This window comes from Littorina saxatilis, linkage group LG13 (genome assembly GCF_037325665.1).
Source record: "Littorina saxatilis isolate snail1 linkage group LG13, US_GU_Lsax_2.0, whole genome shotgun sequence".
Taxonomy (NCBI): Eukaryota; Metazoa; Mollusca; class Gastropoda; order Littorinimorpha; family Littorinidae; genus Littorina; species Littorina saxatilis.
In genome coordinates, this window is record NC_090257.1 from 26,830,680 (window position 1) to 26,851,080 (window position 20,401).

Here is a 20,401-nt window from a genome sequence, read left to right on the forward strand (position 1 = left end):
AAAAGACAAATGCTGGAGAAAAACCGTTCTTTTCTGCAGCATTTCTGCATAATGTCATCTTTCGCCGAAGCAGCGTTTTTTCTGCAGCAAAACATTTTACTGCAGTAAAATTGAAATCAAGAATGCTGCAGTAACCCGGTGCTGTTGTTTTACTGCAGAAAACCTGTTTACATTTTTTCTGCAGCATTTAGAACTGGCTCTTGGCGGATTATGACATAATTTAGTTATTCTGGAGAAAAACCGAAATGCTGGAGAAAAACTGTCTTTTCTGCAGCATTTCTGCATAATGTCATCTTTCGCCGAAGCAACGTTTTTTACTGCAGTAAAACAGTTTTTCTGAAGCATAATGTTTACTTGGTTTTCTGCAGCATTATTGCGATTAACTTTTTCTTCAGAATAGTCTGTGACAGTTTTTTCTGGAGAAAAACGAACGACCTTGTAAAGTAGCGTTTGTATTCGTCGCCCCCTGGGATAGTATAATAGTTTGTTCCGTCGGAAAGGAAGTCAGACAGACAAAATACATTCGTGTCACGCACAACTATTGGTAATTCTGGATGAGTCCATCTCTCGACAGAGGGGGGCTCGCGTGCTCCAACATTATAATGAGCCAGTACAAAATGCAGCAGAAAAAGTGTAAACAGGTTTTCTGCAGTAAAACAACAGCACCGTTTTACTGCAGCATTCTTGATTTCAATTTTACTGCAGTTAAATGTTTTGCTCCAGAAAAACCCGTTGCTTCGGCGAAAGATGACATTATGCAGAAATGCTGCAGAAAAGACAGTTTTTCTCCAGCATTTCTGTTTTTCTGCAGAATAACTGAATAATGCCAAAATGCTGAAGAAAAAGTGTAAACAGTTTTTCTCCAGTAAAACAACATCACCGTTTTACTGCAGCATTCTTGATTTCAATTTTACTGCAGAAAAAAACGTTGCTCTCGCGAAAGATGGCATTATGCAGAAATGCTGCAGAAACAAACAGTTTTTCTCCAACATTTCTGTTTTTCTGCAGAATAACTGAATAAAGTCATAATCTGCTAAGGATAATGTGAGTAATGAGGTGGTTCGAAACGGGCCCCAAAAAAGAGAAACAAGTAGGGGAAATTAATTGTTAACGAATGAAACACTGAAAATAATGTCGTTTCATTATATGTAGTGACTAAGTTTGCCTTGAAAGAAAGTACTACACGTAGTGTCGCTCTACATGGGCCTGATCTTCATCTCAGTGAACTTTATGATGTGGCCTCCAAAGGTGTGCCAGATCACCCCGGCGCCGCTGCTGGTGTGGTATTCACCGTTCAGGTTGGAGTGGTGGCAGTTATTGTACCACCAGGCGCCGTGGAAACGCTGTGCACACTTGCTGTTCCGTGTGTCGTGGTCCCTGTCCTTGGTGGAGAACTGTTGACCACGGTGATAGGACAGGCTGTCACCTGGGGATGGACAGTCATAGGGTGGTCAGTGTGTGTGTGTGTGTGCGTCTGTGTATGTGTTTGTATGTGTGTGTGTGTGTATGTGTGTGTGTGTGTTTGTATGTACATGAGTGTGTGCGAATGTGCGTGTGTGTGCGTGTGTGTGTGTGTGTATGAGTGTGTGCGAATGTGCGTGTATGTGTGTGTGTGTGTGTGTGCGGGTATTTGTGTGTGTATGTGTGTGTGAGAGAGAGAGAGAGAGAGAGAGAGAGAGAGAGAGTGTGTGTGTTTGAGAGAGAGAGAGAGAAAGAGAGAGAGAGAACTCGAATTCGGTGTGTGTGTGCGGGTATTTGTGTGTGTATGTGTGTGTGAGAGAGAGAGAGAGAGAGAGAGAGAGAGAGAGAGAGAGAGAGAGAGAGAGAGAGAGAGAGAGAGAGAGAGAGAGAGAGAAGTCTGAATATTTTAATGAGTATATAGGCCTTGGGCCCTTTTCATGGAGATGAGCACATCTCAAGCACCAGCATACAAATGCACATATTGAACAAAAACAAGAACATCCTACTTGTATCGCCCTGTTTCGTTTACGGATTATGGATTACGAATGGAAAGCGCCTTCATGACAAATGTAGAAAAACGTAGCAATAGCGGCTTACTAGTGTTTGAAAACAGCATGGTTAATTTAAACAATGATGGGATTCTAGTGTATTTTCGTGGAATATAATATTCTCTTAACTCAGCATATTTAGGGCATACTAAAACAAAGTGGACTTCAACTTCAACACTGCTACAACAAAATGGACAAGATAAATCAGCGGAGGTTGCATTTAAATTAAAGCGAAATCGATGCACTTTCAGAGGAGATACTCCCAATCTAAGTCTAATCAGAAGATTTCTAGCTTTAATATGTTTCAAATCACTTAAATAGTTGGATAATCTTAGGGTTGATTTGAAGGTTCTGTACAGAGAGAAACGTTCACTTCCTTGTACATTTTCAAGCCAGGTTTGCTTGTAGGATGAAATAAGTCTTTCTTTAAATGCTGTTAGGAACGCCCTCTCATCGCCAACACCTTGGTTTTCCCATACTTCATCAAAACCGTACATGTACAGAGTGTAACAGATCGAGGAGGCCCATGTTTTCTTATTTTGTTCATGGAGATATTTCAGCATTTTATACGCCTTGCTCGGAAGGCGATGATGTGGCATCCTCAATATACGTAGCCAAAAACGAATCCATTTAACAAAGCTGTTTATAAACAAGGGGTACCTTCCCGTTTCTCCATAGACCATAGCATTTGGTGTTCTCATACTCGTATTCAAAAAACGTTTAAGTGCGAATAAATGAACTCTCTCTATAGGTGTATGGTCTGCTTCAACCCCCCAAACTTCGGCACCATATGCCAGCATCGGTTGAATCTGTGCGTCGAAAAGCTTGAAAAAATAGCTGGAGATCTGTCAAGAGAGAGAGAGAGAGAGAGAGAGAGAGAGAGAGAGAGAGAGAGAGAGAGAGAGAGAGAGAGAGAGAGAGAGAGAGAGAGAGAGAGAGAGAGAGAGAGAGAGTGTGTGTGTGTGTTTGAGAGAGAGAGCGAGAGAGAAAGAGAGAGAGAACTCGAGCTCGAACTCGAACTCAAAAACTTTATTACCGAGGGATGATAGCATTAGGTCCATATGGTCCTTTCTTACAGCTAGTCCCTACTATAATACACACATGGAACGAAGAACAAGTATGAAGAATAACAAAAATCAAATAAAACACAATCATGTAAGGAAAAGTATAACAACCATTAGTGTGCTTGTGGAAGCATACTATACACTTTCTCTTTTACGCACCCTCACACACACTCTCGCACAAATTGTACACCGACTTAGTCGTTAGAGAGGTGCTTTCGGAGCTGTCTTTTAAAAGAAGATAATGGCAGATATGACCTAATATTTACAGTTAGTGAATTCCAAAGGAACGCTCCAGAATAAGAAAAACTAGTTTTAAACAAATCGATGCGGGGCCTTGGCAAGGCAAGGTTATTTCAAGTGTTTGAATAATATGACGGAGATGATTTGAAGAGTTGTATAAGATATGTTGGGACGTCCTTATAGACGACTGTATACATAAATGAACATTTATTATACAAAAGCTGCTTCTTTAAGCTTAACATCCCAATACTTTTCATCTTTTCCTTTGTAGAGAGAGATGGACTGGGCAGAACTAGTTTAGCAGCTCTACGCTGGAGCGAGTTCAGCTTCTTCAAGTGAACTTCACTACACCCGCCCCATACTATGGAAGCATAATCAATATTACCCAATATTGACGGACTGTGTGATGATATCTTCTGCTATGGTCTGTTGAGACAGTGATATCAAAATCGAGACTGGAGGTCGAGATTTTGATATCACTGTCGAAACAGACAAATAGCAGAAGATATCATCACACAGTCAGTCAATGTTAGATATATTGCTAATTCTCTGGACATTTTGTATTTACTGTAAAGAAATTACAAAAGTATTTGTCTCAGTTTAGGCTGTTCCATATCCCTCCCTCTGATTATTATTTCTTTTTGTTCACTATTTTCTTGTACTTTTCAGAATTTCAAAATATCTTTTCTTTCAAAAAGTCTTTAGTCACTTGCTCAACTAAATTCTGGGATCATTACATTTTCATATATATTTGTTTGTTTTTAAATTTAGGTGTTTTTGTTTTTGAAGTGGGGAAGCAATAAAGAGGTCGTCAATATCAAAACTGATATCGACGGAAATGTCGTCGATATCACTTTTACAATGAGCTCAGTTTTGCCCAATTGACCAATGGAAATCCACGTTTCATATGAAATAGCAATATAGGGTTTTATGTGGGCATTGTAAAATAGTTTTCTTGTGTCTAAACTAATAATGCTTTGTAACTTTGACAAAAGAAACAGGAGCGGCTATCTATTCGAATGCATTCGGAGAGGTGACATGACTCGTTTGTTACCGTTCTCACGAGATCAGTTACTTTTTGATGGCCGCTACCATAGGAAGGTGACATTGAGGAGCACATGACCTATCGCCACTGTCGGCTTCCATTTTGTTGAAACCAACTGGCGGCTTCCATTTTGTTGAAACCAACTGGCGGCTTCCATTTTGTTGAAACCAACTTTGTCCTCTGTGTTGTTCCGGAAATGAGCTGCGCTTTTTTGGAATTCAAACATTATTATGTCACTGTTGTCCCATTTGCGCTGTTTTAGAAATGAGCTGCACCTCGTCTGTCTGTTTATAGCAACACACACTGCCTGTCACGTACACTCCATGCAAGTCTCTCCGTCTCTCCCTCGCTCTGCCCAGTGTCTGTGTGTGTATCTGTCACTCTCTCAATCTCTTTCTCTCTCTTTGTCTCTCTCTCGATCTCATGCGCTCTCTCTCTCGAGTCATTTTCTCTCACCCGGTGTTCATTTCCTTTAAACAGTATTTTATTCGTAAACAGACACATGATAATATAACAACATCATTAAGAAGGAGCACAACAAGTTTAAAACTTATGGTAAGTGCTCACATAAACATTCCTGAAATTTCATGGCGGATTATGATCAATGCGACACATTTTTTGAAAAAAGAGATGAGACATTTATGAGGTGTTCATTTATCTGGTTCTCCGTCTCGAGTCACTCTCTGTCTATCTGTCTGTCTTTCTGTCTGTCTGTTTGTCTCTCTCTCTTTCTCTGTCTCTCTCTGTATGCATGTCTTTGTCTGTGTCTCCCTCTGAGTCTCTCCGCCTCTGTCTTTGTATGTCTGTCTCTGTCTATGTCTCTCTCTCTCTCTCTCTCTCTCTCTCTCTCTCTCTCTCTCCTCTCTCTCTTTGTCTCTCTCTCGATCTCATGTGCTCTCTCTCTCTCGAGTCATTTTCTCTCACCCGGTGTTCATTTATCTGTTTCTCTGTCTCGAGTCACTCTCTGTCTATCTGTCTGTCTTTCTGTCTGTCTGTTTGTCTCTCTCTCTTTCTCTCTCTGTATGGATGTCTTTGTGTCTCCCTCTGAGTCTCTCCGCCTCTATCTTTCTATGTCTGTTTCTGTTTCTCTCTCTCTCTCTCTCTCTCTCTCTCTCTCTCTCTCTCTCTCTCTCTCTCTCTCTCCTCACTCTCTCTCTCTCATCCGACTCCTTGCACACAGGTCAAAGCAGAGGTGTCAGTCTTGTGTTAACTTGAGTGCACGTGACCACGGACCGGGCAGTCGGACTTAATTCAGATCGCTCCGTAAAAAAAGATCCAGATTAGCATTGTTATCAACTACGTGGAACAATAACTTTTACACTGACGTGTGTGTTAAGGCCTGCTGACCATGTCGATACCAAAGTTAAACCTGAAATCGGACTGTGGTCAGTTTTATTGGCGATTTCATTTTTACATCCACAATGATAGAGGGCCCGCACGTGCTAAAACACTCCAGGTAAAGTGGTCACTGAGAGCACTGTTTGTTCACTGTTGCTGGGCCTCCTATTTGTGTGCGTATTGTGTGACAGTGCGCTGTGTGGCTACACTGAGTAACAGTTGTACTGGCAGTAGATTCCCCGACATCAGTTATGCCATCAGTGATACACATAGACTATTTTTGATGTTAGCTACCTCTGTGTGGTCATCTGGGACTGTGAAAATGCAAGCTACGATGCAGTACCGCTACCGCTACCGGTTCCAGTGTGTTTTTGCATGGAACCGGAGGCTCACTTTGTCACACTCGATCCTGTTGTCAGTACAGGTGTTTGTGCTGGTGGTACTGGGCCTGTGGACTCCGACACAAGAAGGCTTATTAAGACGGTTGGGAAAATTGGTGAAAGATTGGAGACTGCTATCTCCCTCGTCAGTGGATTAACCGTACAAGTTAACTCTTTCCAAGACGAGCTACAAAAGGGACTGCGAGACATCAACAACGTGAAACAGTCAACAACGCGTTTGCAAGAAAAAGTGTCAGCCCTCGAAAGAGAACTAGAATACCAACGGATACAATCAAAGAGTGACAACATCGTATTCTACGGAATTCCGGAAACTGGAAACGGACGTGAATCTAACCTTGGTTGTGCCGAAGCTGTGTTAAGTGTCATCACTGTTAGCAGCGGCGAAACAGAGCGCCTGTGTTCGGTGGACGACATTGCATCAGCGCACAGACTTGGTCGGCGTGACACGACTCAATCAAGGTCACGTCCCATTCTAACTCGATTCATCAAAACCGGGACAAAACGAAATCTCACAGCAAACAGACATCTCGGACAGGGGCTAAGAACGGTGGGTACATATATGAATGACGACCTCACAGAGAGTCAGCATGGAAGACTGAAGCAGCTGAGAGACGAAGGCCAAGCAGCATTCTTCTGGGGCACCAAACTTGTTACCAAGCCAATGATAACCACACGTACTGGCCCAGGACACAGAGGAAATGGACGTGACACAGCTGGCGACCAACTCCAAGGGACTGGTGCCAGTAACTACAACATCTGGAACGATGAGACCAAGAGCAACGACAGAGGTGACAACCCATACACAGCTGACGACCAACTCCAAGGGACTGGTGCCAGTGACTACAACATCTGGAACGACGAGACCTGGAGCGACGACAGCGAGGACAACCCATTCGGCCAGTTCAGCGATGATGGAGCAGAACCACACAACGGCACCAGCGGCGAGTATACCACAGAGTTCCCTTCCCTACCCCCACCATCTCAGCTTTGACGACAACACCCAGAGATCAACACCTGTGATGAGGGACGGCGAGGTCGGCGCAGCGAGGAGTGGACCACGACTCAACAGCTCCTGTCCCTCATCAGGTGGCAGGGGAATGGGGAGGGGGAGGGTTTCTGTCAGCATCAGCGGCACCCCCGATGTCAGCGTCCCAAGTGTCGTGGGAGGTGGCAGCAGAGCCAGTGGTGGCAATGTGCCCCTCCGCGGTTTCGGCCGTGGCAGTGCATCGCACGATCGTCACACCAGAGCTGCCGCCCCCCCCCCTCCCCCCCCCCTCCCCCGCTCAACGATGAGGAATCAACGGTACATCGCCTACGTTCGGGACGACACATCAACAGCACTGCTGGTGGTACGAAAAGCAAAACGTACTACAGCGGCCAACAAAAGCAGGGACGAATTGACGACATGATGAGGGACAAGACTCAACAAAAACAATGACGTGGGGCGCCTGTACCTGCCAATTTTGACAGTAACAATGCTGAGAAGTGTGTCAATGGGATCAAGGACACCCCGAGTCGCGGATCGCACGTGGAGGCGGAAGCAAGTGACGTGACCCCGCCAGTAGCCACAAAACACGTGCGTGTCTTAAATTGGAATGTGGAGGGGTTACTAAGTAAGGTATGCGAAGCAGACTTCGTGCAGTACGTAAGTGATTTTGATATTGTCTGTTTTACAGAAACATTCCTCCAGTTTACTAGTCAACTTGATTGTTTCCCAGATTTTGCGCAGTTCTTTAGTCCGGCAATTAAATTCACACAACAAGGACGCAGCAGTGGAGGTGTGATGATAATGGTTAAACGTTTTCTCGAGAAATCGATCACTGCACTAGACATAATACAGGACAACTCCGTCTGGTTGAAGATAAACAAATCAGTTTTTCAATCCGAGAAAGATGTTATTTTGTGCTGCGCTTACGTATGTTCGAGCGGCTCACCTTACTATGCACAGGGACATATAGCAGTAGCCTCGGGCATTGAGTTGATTGAACAAAATCTTTTGGAATGCGCAGAAACATATGATATGTCTTGCTGGTACCTCCTTTGTGGCGACTTTAGTTTAATGCTAGAACAGGTAGACTCAACACAAAGTTACAAGCAGACGAAACGGCCACACAAGAATTCGTGGCAACAGATATGTATGATTGCAGACAATCCGAAGATCCAGTTGTGAACCCTTTTGGTCGTGCGTTGTTAGAGATGTGTTTAGGGTTTGATCTGACTGTGCTTAATGGCTCTTGCAATGGTGACGAAAAAGGCCAATATACATATGTGTGTTCCACAGGATGTAGCACAATTGATTACTTTGTGTGTTCTAGAGAACTTAAAGACAAACATATGGAATTAAAATTGGCAGAACGTTTCGAGGGTAAACATTTGCCAGTTAAGTTGACAATAGGACCTGCAAAGAAAAGACCAACGCGTGAAAAAAACGAAACATGTTGATAAGATTATATGGGACGACAAAAAGAAATATGTTTTTCAGGAATTTATCAGAAATGGCGCCTTTGATAGTTATATTTCACAGGCGTCATCACTGTTAGCAATATCGTTAGACGATGCGGTAGATTGTCTAAACAGAGGAATGCTCAAGGCCGCGGAGTGCATGAAGCGGACTGTGTACATAGGGCCTCGAAACAGTAAATGGTTTGATGCCGAATTCAAGACAACCAGGAGAAAAACGCGCAGACGGTACAGGCTCTTTAAACACTCGAGGAGTAAAGTGAAAAAAGAATCGACCAGACACTTATATGTAGAGAGTAGACAGGCGTACAGATTCTTGCTGGCAAACAAAAGGCAACAATATAACAAGTCGCGTAAGGCGAAATTACTACATTTAGTCAAGCTGTGGAACTTACAGAATGAAACTGAACGTAGTCCGTCGCTAGTGCAAAAGGCAGTGAAAGTGACGAGCCTGTTTGGCGCGGTAGCGGTTGCGCTGTGCTTCATAGCACGCTTTACTGTACCTCTCTTCGTTTTAACTTTCTGAGCGTGTTTTTAATCCAAACATATCATATCTATATGTTTTTGGAATCAAGAACCAACAAGGAATAAGATGAAATAGTTTTTAAAACGATTTCGGAAATTTAATTTTAATCATAATTTTTATATTTTTAATTTTCAGAGCTTGTTTTTAATCCAAATATAACATATTTATATGTTTTTGGAATCAGAAAATGATGAAGGATAAGATGAACATAAGTTTGAATCGTTTTATAAAAAATAATGTTTTTTACAATTTTCAGATTTTTAATGACCAAAGTCATTAATTAATTTTTAAGCCACCAAACTGAAATGCAATACCGAAGTCCGGCCTTTGTCGAAGATTGCTTGGCCAAAATTTCAATCAATTTGATTGAAAAATGAGGGTGTGACAGTGCCACCTCAACTTTTACAAAAAGCCGGATATGACGTCATCAAAGACATTTATCGAAAAAAAGAAAAAGACATCCGGGGATATCATTCCCAGAAACTCTCATGTCAAATTTCATAAAGATCGGTCCAGTAGTTTAGTCTGAATCGCTCTACACACACACACAGACAGACAGACAGACACACACACACACACACACACACACACACACACACACACACACACACACACACACACGCACATACACCACGACCCTCGTCTCGATTCCCCCCTCTATGTTAAAACATTTAGTTAAAACTTGACTAAATGTAAAAAGGACAAGTTGAACTCATTGGTCTCAAAAGCGAGTGATTCAAAGTTATTCTGGGACGAAGTGCGATCAATCAGCGGGCGCAGGCACCAAATTTCCTTGTATTGATGAGGAGAATAACATTTCTTGTATCTTGTTGTATCTTGTAGTAGTAGGGAATGGTTGGACCACTTCAGGTGCATTTTAGGTGGTGAAGGCAACCAGGCTAGCGACCACTGTGAAGTGACCGAGGACACACCCGGCATTGACTACCTAGACGAGCCCATCTCGGCTGATGAGATAGAGATTGGTATCAAGAAATTGAAATTAAACAAGTCACCCGGGTACGATGGCGTTTGTGCTGGAATGTTAAATAACTCTTGCCCGAAACTGTTGCCGTTTCTTGTAAAGCTGTTTAACCAAATGTTTGACACAGGCGTTTACCCTTCTGCGTGGTCTTGTGGGATAATTTTCGCAATTCACAAAAGTGGAGACATTAACAACCCTGATAACTACAGAGGCATTACGTTACTGAGCATAGTAGGTAAGTTGTTTGGCAGCATACTAAACAGGCGCTTATCTGACTGGGCGGAAGACAACAGTAGAATAGAGGAGGAACAGGGTGGCTTCAGAAAAGACCACTCTACTGTTGACAATATGTTTGTGCTATATGCTTTTGTCCAGAGGGACCTTCTTAAAAGATCTGGACAGGTCTACATATGTTTCGTAGACTTCCACAAGGCTTTTGACTCAGTCAATAGGGCTATGTTATGGAATGTATTACGCAAGCACGGGGTTGGCGGAAAGATGTTGAACATCCTGCAAAGTATGTACAGAGGAGTGAAGTCTTGTGTTCGCACCGACGATGGCCCATCGGAGTTTTTCCGTTGTCCATGTGGAGTCCCTCAAGGTTCTGTGCTTTCACCAACATTGTTTTCATTCCTGATTAATGAACTGGCACTTGAAATGTTTCAAAACGGTAAACATGGAATACAGTTAACACCTGACGTGATGCAGATTCTCATAAATTATTGCTGTTTGCCGACGATGTACTCTTGATATCCTATAGCGCAGCCGGGTTACAGAAACAGATTGATGTGTTAAAACAGTTTACGGATAAGTTTTCCATGACAGTCAACCTGGATAAGACAAAGGTAATCGTTTTTAGAAAAGGAGGATTTTTGGCAGCAAATGAATCCTGGAAGTACGGAAACGAGGACATAGAGGTTGTGAACAGTTACAAGTACTTGGGGCTAAATTTCACCACAAAATTGTCATTGACGCAAATGGTCAGCGATCTGGCCTCAAAGGCAAAGATAAGGACTGGCCAAATCCTAAGATGTTTGTGGAGGCTAGGCAACATACCTAGAAGCGTATTTTTTTTAAATATATGACGCACAGGTCCTCCCGATCTTAATGTATGGATCTGAGCTGTGGGGATTCCAAAGGTTTGAAGCTCTTGAGAAAGCCCATTTGTTTGCATGCAAGAAGTTTTTGTGTGTAGGACGACAAACACCAAACAAGATGGTATATGGTGACTTAGGCCGCTACCCACTTTATGACTGTCACTTCGTCGGTTCGCTGTATTAAGTATTGGCTGAGAATGTTACATTTGCCAAGCGAAAGACTCCCAAGGAAAGCATATGACATGATGAAACATTTACAGGGTTATGGCAAGAAAACATGGTCTCATTATTTGAAAGAAATGTTATGCATGTACGGCTTTGGAGATGTCTGGCTGCAACAAGGTGTAGGCGATTTGAATCGATTTATAGCAGTATTCAGACAACGATTGTTTGATTGCTTCCAGCAAGACTGTTACGACAGCATCATGAACTCGGAGCGATTTGAATTTTATTCGCTCTTTAAACAAGAAATTCGCGCTGAAGTGTATATATAGACCATATTCAGCTTCGCTGTTTTCGAGATGCATGTACATACAATTTCGATTTGGTATTTCACCCATAAACACTCACAAATGCCGCTATCGAACTGACGTTGTACCGGGCCTTTTGATTTGCCCTGTATGCAGAGAGGACGTGGAAGACGAGACACATGTATTGTTTGTATGCAAAGGATATTGTGATTATAGACTTGATGTCAAAATATTAAGAGAAAAAAACCAGAGTGAAGATGCGAACAGTATTATACGTGTTATGTCTGTAGATAAAGGGGATTCAGTGGTGCATGTGGCCAGATTCTTATATAGTGTTTTTCAAAAAAGAAAAAGTTTTTTGGACTAGTTACCCAATGTGGAACTGCAGGTGAACGAGACGGCGATGTGTTATACATAGTTTGTGCCGTTGAATGTTAGAGCAGGTTTGATTGCAAATAACTGATGCTGGTGTAGTACACTTGTGTTGTTGTTGTACCTATTCAAATTGTTGATTTTTGCGCTGGAAATGTTTGTATGTTAGAAAGAGAGAAAGGGAGAGAGAGAGAGAGAGAGAGAGAGAGAGAGAGAGAGAGAGAGAGAGAGAGAGAGAGAGAGAGAGAGTTTGTGCCGTGGAACGATAGAACATGATTGAAAGCCGATAATGTATGTTAGCACTGTAAACTTGTTTGTCGTTGCACCTATCGATATTGTTAATTCATGCGCTGGATATGTCTTTAGGTTTAAGAGAAAGAGAGTGAGAGAGAGAGAGAGTGAGAGCGTGCGTGCGTTCGTGTGAGTGAGTATATGTTAGAGAGAAAGAGATAAAAACCGGGTGATTGTCCATAAATACAAACACACGGCATGTATTACTGACCCCCCCCCCCCCTCCCCGTTGAAATGAACCTTGTGTGTGTAATCAATAAAATGTCTTACGTCTTACGTCTCTCTCTCTCTCTCTCTCTCCTCACTCTCTCTCTCTCATCCGACTCCTTGCACACAGGTCAAAGCAGAGGTGTCAGTCTTGTGTTAACTTGAGTGCACGTGTAGCCAGCAGGAGGGGGGGGGGGTGATTCGGGTCAGAAGTGGGGTAAGCACTTTGGTCTTCAGAATTTGGGTTCTTGCTTTCGGTGGAGAAGATGCCAACACGGAATTGCACTATGCTCTACTATTTTTTTTATTTTATTTTTTTACACGTGTTCCTTGTCCCGTTGTGCTCTAACACCGCCCCGTCCCTGCACTTACTGCTCCAACCACCTCTGAATTTCGTTCCGCTGCCAGACTTGTCGATTTTACAGACCCTCCAGGGGGGGATGTCGGGTCGCTGCGGTAGGCTACCCTCGGAAGATGACACTGCACTTCTGTTGAGTCACTTCGACGGTGTTCAGTTGTGGGTCTGTCCCGAGCTAACGACCGCAGCCCACTACCTACTATGCCCCCTACAAACGACATTGACTTTAAGTCGCGGAGCCAGACTGAGTGAGCGTCCCCTCCAAAGAGCGGACCGCCACCACGTCCCTCCGTCGACCTCCCAGAACATCACACGTTGAAGACTGACAGCAGAGCTACTATTCAGGGAAGGATCGAACAGGAACACTGAGACCAAGGTCACCATGAGAGCTCCGGGCATGAAGGGCCACAAGAGCAAGGACAATTTATATTTTCGATGATTAATGAGATGAGGATGATTATAATGATGATGCTTTGGATTTCCAATTTGGTTTGAGACTACGTGACAGGGCAGCACTCTACGCTTACTGTCATAATATATCCTGGTGTCAACCAGGCCCGAGAACTGCTGCACCTGCGGTGTTGGTCAGGTATACAGTACCTGAGCACCCTCAAAGTCGCATTCGTTAAGTGAATGACACTCGGCTGTGTGATCCCAGCCTTCCCATAGGAACCATAGCACTTCCACTCTGGGTAGGAGCCGACCGTAGCCCGAAAAACCCACATGACCCTGATGGGATTCGAACCCACGACCTCCCGGCCCGCAGCCCGATGCGCTAACCACTGCGCTACGGGGGCCGGTTGCTCTACTATTTATTGTCCTTGTCTATCGGACACGAAGAAGGGAATCTACAATCGCCCCAGGCCATATATACTCTTTGTTTCCTGAGCCTGGACCATTGAGACGGTTATTACCTCATATATCTGTTCATTCTTCAGTTTGTCGGTGTCAAAAGATACCCCCATTCCACACAACCGTTCTAGGTCCCGTTCCCGTACCAACCAAGGACGGCTGCTACAACAACGGAACGCTGCGCAAACGGCTGTTTTTGACATCTTTCAGCAGCGTCTGACCATAGTGGCAGCCGTCCTTGGTCGGTACGGGAACGGGACCTAGAATGGATGTGTGGAATGTGCAGGGGTATGACAACTCAGTGTGTGAGAGCGCTGCCGTTGCGTTACCGTTGTTTTAAGTTCCTTTAACGATCCAAGCGTTCCGTTACCGATGGGTTGAGGTTCCATTACCGTTCATTCTGATCGGGAGGGGAACGGCTAAAAATGTGAACATGCAGCCCAAACTCAACCGTCCCTACCGACCCTAGCGTTCAAAGCAGTTCCGTTAACGATCATTTACGTTCCATTGCGGTTCTCTCCCGATCCCTCCCGTGCCCGCACCGTTCCTTGGTCGGTACGGGAACGGGACCTAGAACGGTTGTGTGGAATGGGGGTAGACTCGACCACCAATTTTCTTGTAAGCAATTGTTTGGCAGATTCAATTGATGTGAGTCTGCCATTTGAGATTATTATCAACAGTAAGTCACAGTAAACGGCGCTCAGCTACTTGCTCAATGGAGTGCTCATTTAGGGACAGACTCAGAGTCATTTCTGAAAGTTGATGTATTTGGCGAGTGCTGATTATCATAGACTTTGTTTTAACTGGATTAATAAGCATACGATTTGCAGAACACCACTCAGAAACATCGTTTAGGCTCTGTTGCAATTTGTCTTGAATTTGTGCAGGGCTGTTCCAACTCAATAGATTCAGACTGTAGGTACAGGGGAAAATCATTTATATACATGCAAAATAATACAGGTCCCAAAACATACCCCTGTGGCACTCCACATTTCACCATGCCCCGCGAAGAGTTCGTATCGTGTACGTATACAGATTGAACCCTCTCTCTAAGATAAGAGTAAAAAAAAAGGGCCAGTGCTAGAACTTTTCAAATAACATTTTAATTTCTTTAGAAGGATCTCATGATCCGCGAGGTCAAAAGCTTTTTTTAGGTCCAAGAAAACATCCCCAGAAATGTCTAACCTAATAATGGATGAGTACCACGAATCAGTTAATCTGGCAAGGGCAATATTACATGAATGCTGAGAGCGAAAACCAGACTGAAGTTGATGCAAAAGGTTGTGGTCCTCCAAATAAGTAACCAGATGTTTCTGAACATGCCTTTCAAAAGGCTTAGATAATACAGATAACAAAGATATAGGTCTAAAATCATTTAAGTCTTGAGAACCTTTTTTCTTTGGCAAAGGTATGACTTTCGCTTTTTTAAATTCTTTTGGAAAAAAATGATGTTGAATACATAAATTATAAACATAAGTCAGCGACTCTACAAGGAGTAGACAATTTTAGTAATTTATTATTTATTTCATCAAGTCCGGAAGATTTTTTTATTTTCTAACCGTGCTATGTACTGGCCAACTTCATGGATGGCCATTATCGGAATAACAAACACATCCGTATTTCTTAATTTTTCATCACAGAACATCTGCAAGCGTTTACAACAGGATTGTGGTTCTGTACCTGGAGATTTTGAGTGAGAATCTACCAGTGATTCAGCAACAGACAAAACATAATCGTTAAAATCGTTGGCCTTTATATTCTGAGGAATACTACTATTTTTTAAGGAGTTGCCTTTTAATAACGTGTTCAGGGCGCGCCAGACTTTTGAAACTTCTTTGCTGTTAAAGAGGGAATACCAGGCTTCAAGTGCCTCGTTAGGATCGGTATAATTAAGCACAGAGGCAAAAGGTGCACAATTCAAATCATTAAAGAAGAGACCTTGATTAAAATGCTTAAAAGACCTGTATGAAATATATATGTGACCTTTTGATTCTGCCTTGGGTAACTGCATCAATTTGGAACAGCTTACAGGATTATGATCACTTACACTTCGGTCGAATACACAGGCACCTAAGACTGTGTCCGGATTATTCGTATAAATATGATCGAGCAATGTAGATGTCGTTGACCAAATTATGACAAAAGGAACAGACTTTTCCCTCATGTGGCTGCCATCCCACACAGGAATCCGGGGAAATAAATGGCGGACAGAGCAGCAAAAGCAGCGGCTATGTCAACCATGCCGGTGACAGACATTCGGCTCTCCTGCCAGGAAGCCAAACTGCTGCTAGCCAAGCTAAAAAGAGAGGAAAGAGAGCAGACACTGTCACAAACATGTGAAGAGAGAGGATGGATACACCTCCCCTACACTAGGAAAGGGCACCACCTCCCACTCCCCCCGAGACCCATGAGCCTGTTCCGTCGCTTGCGCACGGTCAGCAGCCGCATCTACTGCGACAAGGTAGTCTGTCAGTGTGGCAAGACTGGACACCTCACACACGTGTTTGAAGGTTGAGATGTCTAGTCTCATCCGCTACAGAAGGGAGAATGCCCTCAGTCTGGGAGACTTTCTCCGCCCCCACCCATCACTCGGAGAGAAATCGATGATGGTCTTGGTCACCAATCTGTTCACCTCAACTGTTGCGAGCTGGTTCTAGTGTGCTGCTTTGACATATAACGTGCGCCACACACAAGACAGAAGTCGCAGCACAGGCTTCATGTCTCACCCAGTCACATTACTCTGACACCGGACCAACCAGTCCTAGCACTAACCCCATAATGCCAGACGCCAGGCGGAGCCACTAGATTGCCAATTTTAAAGTCTTAGGTATGACCCGGCCGGGGTTCGAACCCACGACCTCCCGATCACGGGGCGGACGCCTTACCACTAGGCCAAAGGTGCCGGTAATCTTAAGCTAAATGTGTCCCAAGACACACATTTTGTAGTCATGGCATCCTGAAAGGCAGAGGCCCCAACCTACAGGTTTGCTTCCATACCAAAAACGCCTCCAGACACGGGAACTTGGGAGCAGAGGCAACAGCTCCGCTTGAACCTCAGAAACCAAATGTGCCTCCAGACACACAGATCCCTTAGACGGCCGAGGCTGTGGCCTCTAAGGTTCTCTTGTACCAAACCGCCTCCTGACTCTGCATCAGATTGCTTGCGCTGGCATCTGCTTACATAGACCCACATTAAGTCACCACCGAGTGGTAGACACAGACGACATTTGGTAGCACTGACTGCCAACTTCACGGTAATGCGTACCCCTAGCGCGGCTCTGCTTGGGTGGGAATGTTCTGAGCAAAACATTATGTGTTACTCCATACCCCCCGCCCTCCATGAAACTTCTTGACCCCAACAAATTGGGTGGGGAGTTTGCCCAGTCGGTAGAGGCGCTGGCTTTAAAACCGGTTGTTATTATCAGCGTGGGTGAGAGAGAGAGAGAGAGAGAGAGAGAGAGAGAGAGAGAGAGAGAGAGAGAGAGAGAGAGACAGACAGACAGACAGACAGACAGACAGACAGACAGACAGAGACAGAGACAGAGACAGAGAGAGACCTCTTGTTTTCTACTGCTCTTGCGCTCCACACATGCATCAGTAGAAATGACATTACACAAGAGATACGCAAGATGTCCAAGATAGCAATACAAAACAATCTGTTCTGGGCATATAATTGATTGGGCTATCTCCTCATATGTACAAGTTGCCAAGTTAAGCCTACTTTTTAAGTGGTACCTGACGTTTTTGTCAGGTCGATTTTGGGGGTACCCTTACTTCGGCGGCGGTCACGTGATACCTTTAACAGAAATCTTTGATCCGAAAAGTGCGCCAGTAAGCCAAGTAAAGGCCTTTAATGGCATATAAAGTTTGAATGAAATGACACGGGAATGAATGTTTTAGTTGGGGTACGTAAATGGGTGCAATAATTGTTTTGCTCAGTTTATAAGTAATGCATATCGGAAGAACTTGAAGCTAAAACTGTTTGTTATCCTTTTTCACGAGTTTTCCTTCACAACCAGCTGGGGAATAAATAACACTGCTACCCATGTAACAAATCGCCGGTGTCCATTGTTGCAGAAAGAAGGTTACATGGATTATCAAAAGCAACTCCGATAGAAACGCTCGGGAACTCTTCGGCTCCTCTCATTGACGTTTCCCTAGACCCAGACAACGACACTTTTTCGCAAAATTCCGAAAGGAACGAACTGAAAAGTAAACAACAAAACAAAACTACTTCATGAAAGGTAACAAATTCATGCTTTTTGCAAACAAATGAAACCTCGCGATATTTGTTGTCTTCTTACGCAGTGATTGAGTGCGTGTGTCTCTGTACTGTTTCTAGTCAGTCACAGACGTTCCGAGAAACACGAACTTCATGTTCAAGTCAAAACAATGGACCCCTTACACTCACACATTTTGACCCGTGTACAAGACGTTGTATCGATACACTAAGCGCAACAAAAATATCCTAATTGTTAGACAAAGAACATATCAACCAGAATTGCAGACATCTGACAAAGGCGGACAAGCAGAGTGACAATGAAAAATAAAGAGGGGAAATTCTGCTAGAGGACTTCTGGGAAATCGTTCAGAGGTACTCGACAATAATGCAACCCTTTGACAAATTCGATCTTTATTACATCACTCAAGAAACTATTTTAAATGAATAAAATACAAAAATAACGATTTGAGAAAATTAAGAAAATATGGAAACATTAGGAGGAAATTTTTTTTTGACTGCAAAGAGATTCGAACCTGTGACCGCCTAATCTAACGATTTCACCTGCACGGGGGATAACCGGTCAAAGGCCGAACAGAAGTCGAAGGCCGCTCATGACACGTGTGAAGGTAAGTTGTGTCTGTTTTCTAGGTATTGTTATTTAAGGTAAGCTACTGATTCAGCGATGACTAAATTTGTTTCTCGATGCATAAAAAGTCAGGGAGCGATTGATATTTGCCCGTAAATAGCCTTCAAAGCTGAAAATGTCTGCGATCGGGCACCGGAAATGGCTGTTCGATGGGTTTTGCAAGTAGAAATGTGCTTTATTTCACCAAATCAGCTCGTATTTGGTGTGGGTACGGGATTCTAGAGGACGGAGGAGTCATAAGAGGTGCAAAGAAGTGCTATGTGGGAGTAGAATAAATCTTCCGAGACAGTAGACAAGAGAAGGTCATATTTGAGAGATGCGCGTAGGCCGATTGTCTTTCCGACAAGCGAATGATACAGCAGATTAATCATTCGTTTTGACCAGAAACCTAGTCTCTAGTTTTTATGAATGAGTTTTTTAATTAAAACAATCACGAGAACTCTCTCGCTTTCCCTTAAATCTTTATCCTTGTAAAATAAAGTTATCTCTCTCTCATAGTTTCTTTTTGGCCTGTTGGCAAGTCTTCTCTCACTCGTTGAAATAATAGAAAACTGTTGATAACACATGGTACCCGGGGGGGTGGGGGCGGGGGGGGGGGGTAAGTTAGCGCAAGGGCAGCTGATGGCGGTGACATTTGATGTCTGATTCGATCGCGGGGATGCATCGGCCGTAGTTGTTGGTTTTTTTTTTTGGTTTTTGTTTGGGGGGGGGGGGGTGGCGGTGGGGTGGGGGGGGGTGGAGTGGCAGCAGATGTTGCCTGGAAGCGTCGTTTTGCACTCTGTGTTTCTGCCCGGGTTTGGGGAGGGGGTGGGGGTGGGGGGGGAGGGGTGGCTATTAACGGTTGCCCCTCCATGTCTACTCACCGGGGAGGGGGAGGGGTGTGCCACGGCAAGGAATTGTACGCCTTGAAAGAAAGGGTGAGGGGGCAGCCGCGGACTCTGCCGCTGGTAACTTTGCCGGCCAGCCGACTAAAGAGGAAACTCTCCAAAGTGATGTATGGCAGCATAGTAGCACCAAAAGTAAAATTACTCATTTCATTGCATGATGTCTTATACAAGCACATGTTAAGACAAACAATTGTAATATACCTGTGAGTCTTAGTAATATCCACATATTAAACATTTACTAAAATCTCCAGAAGTTACAAATATCTGTGATAATATAAATGTATGTGCATTTCCTGTAGCCGTTTCTGTTTGTTTTTTAGATCATGCAGAAAAATGTTTTTTACAAGGAGCAAGATCCGAGAAAACCACCGGCAAATACACCCTGGTGCATTCTCTGTAGTCAGGCAAACCTGACGCCCACAAGAAGTGGACCTACATGTTTGAAAAAACAACAACACTTGTGTGGGTTGAATTAGATACTTTCTGCTGCAGTTATAGAAGTAAATATTCCTTTTGGATAATTTTCCTGACTGCATAACAGCCTCAAACGTTAGAAATAGTCATAGTTGTGCGTTTATATAGGTAATTCCGCATTGATATTTATACATGTCATTGGTAATTAGTAAATTATCAATGTGGAAGTGATATATGTAATTTTTACTTGCGTCGCAATTATGCCGTCATACTATGGTGTCCCCTCCACTGAGGCCAGGGATCTCACCCCCAACCCCCCCCCCCCCAGTTCCCCCTATGGTATCAGTGCCCCCTCAGCCCTCATGTTTACACATTAGACGTGCCGCGTCTGCTATCCACTTCGCGGTAGGATTAGAATATATGTATAGGTTACAACACGAGTGGTTTTTTATATGGCTTGTATTTCAGTCAAGACCCAGCGGATGAATATCATCGGGAGACACGAGCCTCTGGCGAGTGT

At 43.8% G+C, this 20,401-nt stretch overlaps 1 protein-coding gene across 1 annotated transcript in view; it reads right to left on the minus strand.

The window, feature by feature from the left end:
• Nucleotides 1-841: 841 nt before the first annotated feature.
• Nucleotides 842-20,401, minus strand: part of LOC138945395 (uncharacterized) — a 66,075-nt gene continuing 46,515 nt past the window's right edge. Inside the window, exon 9 of the mRNA XM_070316831.1 lies at nt 842-1,426. Coding sequence (XP_070172932.1) covers nt 1,197-1,426 — 230 coding nt within the window. The 3' untranslated portion in view covers nt 842-1,196. The remainder of the gene's footprint in view (nt 1,427-20,401) is intronic.